Source organism: Alligator sinensis, unplaced genomic scaffold (genome assembly GCF_000455745.1).
Source record: "Alligator sinensis unplaced genomic scaffold, ASM45574v1 scaffold1007_1, whole genome shotgun sequence".
Lineage (NCBI taxonomy): Eukaryota > Metazoa > Chordata > Crocodylia > Alligatoridae > Alligator > Alligator sinensis.
Window position 1 is genome coordinate 81,385 of NW_005842605.1, and position 8,150 is coordinate 89,534.

Sequence of the window (8,150 nt, forward strand, 5' to 3'; positions counted from 1 at the left end):
AAACTACTTCAAGATCGTTTCAGGCTGGACATAAGGAAGAATTTCTTCACTGTCCGAGCCCCCAAGGTCTGGAATAGCCTGCCACCGGAGGTGATTCAAGCGCCTTCATTGAACACCTTCAAGATGAAACTGGATGCTTATCTTGCTGGGATCCTATGACCCCAGCTGACTTCCTGACCTTTGGGCGGGGGGCTGGACTCGATCTTCCGAGGTCCCTTCCAGCCCTGATGTCTATGAAATCTATGAAAATTCCACCAGCAGATCCACTCCTCCCCAGGGAGAAGTCTGTGCAGATGACCCAAACTGAGGTTTCAGTAGATGAAATTGTAGAGGAAATTGATTAACTAAACAATAGCAAATCACCAGGACCTGATGGCATTCACCCTATGGTCCTGAAGGAATGCAAATTGGAAATTACCGAGCTCTTAACTATAGTGTGTAACCTATCACTGAAAACAGCTGTGGTACCAGAGGACTGGGGTAGGGACAGACATTACACATAAACCAGTTTAAGTGGTCAGAAACTGGTTTAAACCTGTAACAGAACATAAGTTCATTGCACATAAACCATTTTCAAAATGGCCGAAGCCAGTTTGGGAGAAACTTGGCTGAATGTAGTGTATCAGACTTAACTGTGATTGAGCCTAAACTGGTTTATGCAGTTTGTCTCAGACCCCTTCCTAGTTTAAGTTAAACCAGAGTCCCCCAGCATCCTAGGCATGCTCTCTGGGCTGTCTTCTCTGTTCCAGCAGAGCAGGGCTGATCCCTGCCCCTCTGCTCTCCAGTTGGAGCAGGGGCAGGGAGGGGTAGGGGCCTGGCCAGACTAGGCCCTACAAGGGAGCAGGGAAGAGGTTCATTCACCCACTCTCTCCCCTGCCCCACCAGCATGACTTGCATTGCTCTGCTGGCTGCTCCCGTGTCAGGGGCATAGCCAGCCCTGGGCAAAGTCCTGGAATGAACTGGCTAGGGAGAGGGTTGAATTCCCCTCTGCTGGACCCAAGCCTCGGTCTGCCGGGCACTCCCCCCCGGCGCACTGCCACAGCGACAAGAGTTTGGCCAGACACTGACTGGTATGGCCCCCTTAGACGATGTTCAGGGAACAGGGTTATTCCTGCAAAGATTCAGTAAGTTCATGCTCCAGCTTTTTGAATGTGTGCCCCTAGCCCTGGAGGGTTGCCAGTGGGATTACAATATTTAAAAAAGGCTCTAAAGGAGATGCAGGGAACGATAGGCCAGCAAGCCTAATTTCTGTTCCTGGAAAATTTGGTAGAACATATAGATGAATGTGACTTGCTGGTGAGGAACGAACATGGCTTTGTCAAAGGGAAGTCATGCCTCACCAACCTACTGGCATTCTTCTGAGAGTGCCAATAAGCAGATAGGACTGTCCAGTTGACTTAGTATATTTGGACTTCCAAGTGCCTTTGAAATCCCCCATCAGAGGCTCTTAACTAAATTAGGTAGTCATGGGATTACAGGGAAAATCCATTTGTGTATTAGAAATTAGCTCAAAGATGGCAAACAAAGAATGAGTATAAATGGTCAGTTTTCAGGGTGGACAGGGATTCCCCAGCAGTGTCGCCCATGGATCTGTGTTGGGACCAGTGCTGTTTAACATATTTATAAATGATTTGGAAAAGGGGGTGAGTAGTGAGGTAGCCAAATTTTACTAATAACACAAAATTGTTCAATATGATAAAGACCAAGGGGGACTGTGAGTAGACTCTGAGGAACTACAGAAGGATCTGACATGATTGAAAAACGGGCAACTAAATGGTAGATACAGTTCAATGTAGGTAAGTGTCAAGTGATGTATCCAGGCAAAAGCAACTCAAATGATAGCAACTATGAAGGGCTCTACATTTAACTGCTGCCATACTGTAAAGAGATCTAGGAGTCATTTTGAACATTTCACTTAAAATGTCAGCTCAGTGCTCAGCAGACATCAAAAAGGTTTTTAAAAAAAAGGGGGGGATTATTAAGAAGGGAATTATGAACAAAATAGGAAGTATCACTATTCCCCTTTAGAAATATACTAGCCAATTGCCTGTTAAGAATGACTGGGGGTGGGGGAGGTGGGGACAGAAGCGCATGTCCGGCCCTACACCACACTGCACTTTGGTTCTGGCCCTGCTCCCCCATTCCCGAGTCCAAGCCCTTTCCCTCCGGGTCTGGGCCCTGGCCGACATAACCCTGCCTCCCCTCCCTCCCAGCTGTTGGCAGGGTGCAGCGGCAGCAGGGCACTGTCCTGCCTCCCTCCCCCTCCTTGCTGGCTTTTGTCAGGGCCCAGTGGCTCCGCATCCCTCTACGTCTGGCCCCACCCCTGCTTCTCCACTGTGCTGGCCTGGCCCCCCTCCTCACTTCATCCCCTGTGTCCCGCTCTTGGAGCACTCTGATTGATTGGTTGTTTCAGTCAGCCAATCAAAGTGCGAATAAAGTGTTATGGACAGACAGACAGACAGACTAAGGCTTTTATAATATTAGAATGGTGCATCCACACATTGAATACCAAGCCCAGTTCTGGTCCTCATACCTCCAAAAGGATATAGATGAACTAGAGAAGGTCCAGAAAAGGGCAACAAGGATAATTAGCGGTGTGAAGGGGGCTTCCCTGTCAGGAGATGCTGAAGAGGCTAGGCCTGTTCAGTTTAGAAAAGAGATGGTTGAGGAGGGACATAAGGGTTTATAAAATATGAAATAGCAAAGAGAAAGTAAATAGGTATTTATTGTTTACTCTCACAAAATACAAGACTAGGGGTCACAAAATTAAACTAATTTTTTTTTCATACAGTATGTAATTTAAATATGCAGCTCCAATGCCACCAGATACAGAAGCTGACAGTTTAGCAAGATTCAAAAAGGGATTGGATAAATGGAGGAAAGGGGCATCAGTAGCAAGGGAGTTAGGGCCTTGGTACATAGTAATTTTGGGCAGCTCCTGGAGCTCTCAACACCTGGATTGTCCTCATATATTATTAACACCTGAAACTAGTTTTAAGCACTTGTTAGGTGGCTCAAAGTTGCACCACTCCAGGGCAGGATTATCTCTGATCTCTGTAGCCACTCCAGGCTTTACCCAAATGTAAACACCCCAGTGCATCCCCACGTGCTCACCAGTACTTCATATTCCCTCCTTACTGCCTCCCTTCCCACCATCTTACTTGTGGCTGCCAGCACTCTGTCCCAGGGCAGCCATCAGGGAAGGGTTTTCCTGGATGCTGGGGTTGCTGCTCTCTGGGCCAGATGAGCAGCAGCAATATTAACCCTTCCTTGCCTGCTCCCCTGGGACAGACAGCAGGTTGTCTACAAGTAAGTAATGCCCTGGGGACAGGTGGAGGCAAGGGGGAGGCTCAGAATGGGAGGTGGGAATTCTTACCTTTCAGTCTTTCAGGCCCCTGCTGGCCTGAACTTGACTGCTCCAAACTTGCTTGAGCTAGCTCTAACACTGATCAACATTTGTGCAACACTCATTGCAAGGTGCAACAAGGCCCTTAGGGATAAAGCCTCCAAATCAGAGCTTAAACTTGTAAATGCTGGAGGCTGAAAATGAGAGAGGAGCAGTGGGGGGACAAAAAACCCTGGTCATACCTTGTTCACTCCCTTTCAGCATCCACTGTTTGACACAGGATACTGGGCAGGATGGACCTATGGTTTGACTTGGTAAATTGCAATTTTTATATCTGTACAATGTTCTGGTATTAATTGTTAATAATCTTTGTGGGCAGCTAGTGACTATCCCTTCCTTCTCCAAATGTTTATAGATTGTTTTATAAGTGGTATTGATGTCAGGGTGTCTGGTCTCTAATTCCTCAGGTCTTCTTTTCACCCTTTTTAAGGATGTGTGTTTTCCAACTTTTCTCCAGTTCTCTGGAACCTTGTTTATTGTTCATGATGTGGCCCCTGACTCCAAGATTTCTTGAGGTGATTCATTTCAGAAGTCTGGAATGAATTTGGTCAGGTCATGCCAACTTATTTGAAATTTGACAAAATCTCTCTGCTCTTTAGCGTGATTTATAGCCCTTTCTCTGCCCTGTTTATGTACGTTTTATTATCTGGTGTTATTTTTCTTCTTTTGATGAAGATTGAGGGGAAAAATAGTCGTTGAGGAGCTCTGTCTTCTCTGCATCTCTTATTAATAGCTTGCCTTTCCCACTGAGCAGTGGACCCACCATTTCACTGCTCTGTCTTTTTCTTTTCTGTCTGGCATACTGATAAACAATTTTGATGTTTTTGTTTGACAGGAATCAACTTCTAGACCCACAGAGGTGTCCTGTGCTTGTTCTCATCTTTCCGCTGTGTTGGAGCAGCTTGTTGTTGAACAGTTAATGCTATGCTTTTTGTGAACTGTTATCTCCTCTGGGTTCTTTTATCTTTTAATTTGGCTGTTCCTGGGACCTTACCTGTTTCTTTTTATCAGTTGAAGTCTGCCCTTTTGAAGTCCTCTGTCCTTGTTTGCTATTCCCATGCTGCCTTTTTCTTAGAATCATGAATTGTGGCATATTGTGATTACTTCCTAATGAGGTTCCAATAGCCTTCATATTGTCAGCCAGTTCTTCTTACTTGGTCAGAACAAGATTCAAAACAGATGACCCTTACTTACATCCTGAATTTTCTGAAATAAACATTTATCCTCTATAATATAAGAACTTGGATACTTTACATTTTTTTGCTACAGTTTTCTTCCAACAGGTATTGAGGAAATTGAAATCTTCCTCCTTCACCCCCATCAGTTCTGTCTCTTAAATTTAGGTATTTTTGTTACTTGCTTGAACAATGCCTCATACACTTTTTGTTCCTCATTTAGTTGTCTAATTTAAAACCCTGTCCCCACCCCAATTTTACTATTATTTTTTCCAGTCTACATTCACCCACTTGTATGCAATAGATTAGATTCTTTCATCTTGGATCTGGGAGTAAGCTTATTTCTGACACGTGGTATTACTGCCTTCTTTCTTTCTCTAACTTATTCTTCCAAAGCAAGGCATACTGCTCACGGCTGAACCAAGTCATGGGAGTTATTCCATAAAGTTTATAATGCCAGTCAAGTCTTAAATTACTATGACCTCCAGTTCACTTGGTTTGTTCCCAATATTCCTTGCATCTAGATGGATGCAGGGAATGGAGATCTATCTATCTGATCTGTAGATCCAAGAAATGAATGTGCATAATTCATTTGCAGCCTGCCACCTAGATTTCCTCTTGCTTTTATTGTCTTTTGTGGGTTCCTAGTCTTAAGGATTTATCCTCTTCTAGTCCTTCAACCCACCAGCCACAGTGTAGCTTTCTTTGCCGACCCCCATAGATCTTATTTAAACCCTTCTTTCTTGGAACATCAATTTTTTGAAGAATCCAAAGCCATCTTGTTGACACCACCTTATGAGCCTGCCTATTTGTGTCCATGATGTGTTGGTCTCTGCCTCCTCTTCCTTGTTTTTGGTGTAATGAACATGACTCCATCTTAAGTGGTGTGCGACCTCTACCTTTTGCTCTGTGGGCTGACTGCTTCTCTGATCCCTTTCATTTGTTTTCTCTAAAGCTTTCTCACCTATAGTTTCCATGCAGAGATCCTGGAAGTGGTTGCTTGTGTGTCTCCTGAACTCTAGTTTTCTCTAGACTTCTGTAGATCACTTCTGTTGTTTGTCTTTTCTTGTTTTTCAGCTTCTCTTGCACCATTTTTTCAGCAGTCTGTATCTGTAATAACTCATATATGGGAATTCCTATGTAAACATTCTTCCTTGTCCGTCTTTGAAGTCTTTCTTCCAATATAATGACTAGTTTTTACTTGAAGTCAGTCTCTGCCTTCAGAAAGGAACGTAAACATGGCACATCACATGAAGGTCATGGTAGCTGAACCACCTCTTTGCTTTCTTGCCTTTTTTTTTTTTCCCCATCGGTTAATTAGTTGTTAAGTTATTATAAATTAAGTTGGTGGTGGCAGTAGCAGTAGAATCATTAACATTAATATTACAGGCAACCCCTACTTAACGCTGTTTGACTTAGCGCTATTTTGCTATAACACTTACTTTAGATTGATACCTGATTTCACTTAGTGCTCAGCAAGTTTTGTTACAATGTTTGCAGTCACCATCTTGCCTCATTGAAAACAGTTATGGCTGCTATCTTGGGTCGTCAAATACTTTCGGTTTTGCTTAATGCTTGTTTTGCATAGCGCTCTATTTTTATTTTATTTTTATTTTTTTCACGAACCAATTAAGAGTGCTGAGCAGGGGTTGCCTGTATTGTTTATTAATACTTTGAGCTACCTTCAGCATGAATGCTAAATAGGACAAAACATTTTCTTATTTATATGCTGTGTGGTTTGTCTAGGGCTATCAACTGTATCTGTTTATTTTATTTGCATACTTGATTTTTGTATTAAATTGTCATTTGTTGTTCTACGTTAATTATCTTAATTATCAACCCCATATTTCTAATTACCATGTAAAATGTCAGTTTTGCTGAGATAGGAGGTGTAACTTGTTTTCTTTCGTTTTAGCCGCTTGTGCTGTAAGGAATCTTCAGGACCTTGCTCGGATCTACATTAGACGTACCCTTAGAAACTTCATAAACGAGGAGATGAAAGCTAAAGGTATTATTCAGAAGGCACCACCAAAACGAAAACGCAGAAGATGCCGTAGGCGGAGGATTAATACCTACGTGTTTGTAGGCAATCAACTCATTCCTCAGCCTCTAGACAGTGAAGAAGATGAAAAGATGGAAGAAGATAACAAGGATGATGATGATGATAAAGATCACAATGAGGCCTTGAAGCCAGAGGAACCTCCTCGAAACCTGCTGCGAGAGAAAATTATGAGTTTACCATTACCTGAATCTTTAAAAGCATACTTGACCTACTATAGGGAGAAATAACTCCTTTTACATAGAAATGATGATGCCTACTGATAGTTTATTCTTAAAAATGTAGCATTTATTAAAACATAGATGGACAAATATCATTAGTCTTTCATCAAGACAGAAGTACAGTGATAAATTGTAACTTCTTGTCTTGCATTCAACAGTAGAATCCCTTTTTAAAAATCTATTTTTCTTTAAATTTTGAAAAATGCTGTTTTAACTCTGATAGAAATATATATTCCAAAGCATTATGCAGCACTAATCAATATTTTGCATGGTAAATCTTTTTTGATCCCTAACAGATTTGTATTGATAAAGGGTAAGTGAAATTTTATATGTGCTAAATAATTGTTAAACAAATACATCTGACTTGATAAGTAGTTGTGTCTGCATTCATTCTTAGGGAACATTTTAAACATGCAGACATTTCTCATTTAATATTGAAATCTTTAAAAATAAACTCTTAAAAGTTTATTTTTGTCATGGCTTTGTTGCAATCACTATTACTGTGTTGGTATAGATGTATTCCAAGGAATACACAAGTGCAATAATAACTGTATACAGACATTGAATGAGCTGGCTTTAATAAAATGGGGAAAATGCAAGTTCTAAAATTACAGATGCCCTTTCTACTTTTGAATTTATATCTTTTTGCCAAAAGCTCTTGAAAAAAAATGATATCTTCCTCCAGAGCCTTAAGGGAATGTCATGTGGAATATAACTCTGTACTACCCTTACTACAACCTGTCTGTTTAACTTCATACTACATTTTCAGTACTTAAAGAAACATTTCCAAGTTTCCAAGAGTTTTAAGAACATATTTAGTTTTTCTAAAGCTCACAACATAGATGCACAATATTTGGTAATAAAGAAGATTGTAATTTAGATTTCAATTATCTATATTTACTACTAGAGGTAGAATATGAATAAAGTTTAGCTTGTATTGCTTACTTTGATAGTCGTAATAGTAGATTTAGAATTTGTTCAGCAGATGCACTTTAGTAAGTGGATTTTGTACTTCATCTAAATATTTATCTCTGAAAATGCAGGATTGTGCTAGCCAATATTTGTTTTTGAACACAGCTACTTTTTAGCGCAAAAATATTCACAGAATCATATGTATCTTTTGGAAATTGAGTAGCAGTGTAAACTTTGGGACCCAGAGTGTGCTCGTCTAAATACTTCCCTTCCCTTTTCTCCTTCCCTTTCTGGTAAAGTTACTTGCAGTTTTCATCTTGGGTTGATGGAGTGCTTTGTTTGTTTTCACCCACTTAATATTTCAAGTTTCTTTTGTA

The 8,150-nt window shown here is 41.1% G+C and overlaps 1 protein-coding gene across 8 annotated transcripts in view; it reads left to right on the top strand.

The window, feature by feature from the left end:
- The window catches only part of PCMTD1 (protein-L-isoaspartate (D-aspartate) O-methyltransferase domain containing 1), an 86,421-nt gene extending 78,741 nt beyond the window's left edge, over window positions 1-7,680 (top strand). For all 8 annotated transcript variants that reach the window (XM_025214780.1, XM_025214782.1, XM_025214781.1 and 5 more), the window contains one exon: window positions 6,497-7,680. In XM_025214780.1, coding sequence (XP_025070565.1) covers window positions 6,497-6,870 — 374 coding nt within the window. In that variant the 3' untranslated portion in view covers window positions 6,871-7,680. The remainder of the gene's footprint in view (window positions 1-6,496) is intronic.
- The last annotated feature ends 470 nt before the right edge of the window (window positions 7,681-8,150 follow it).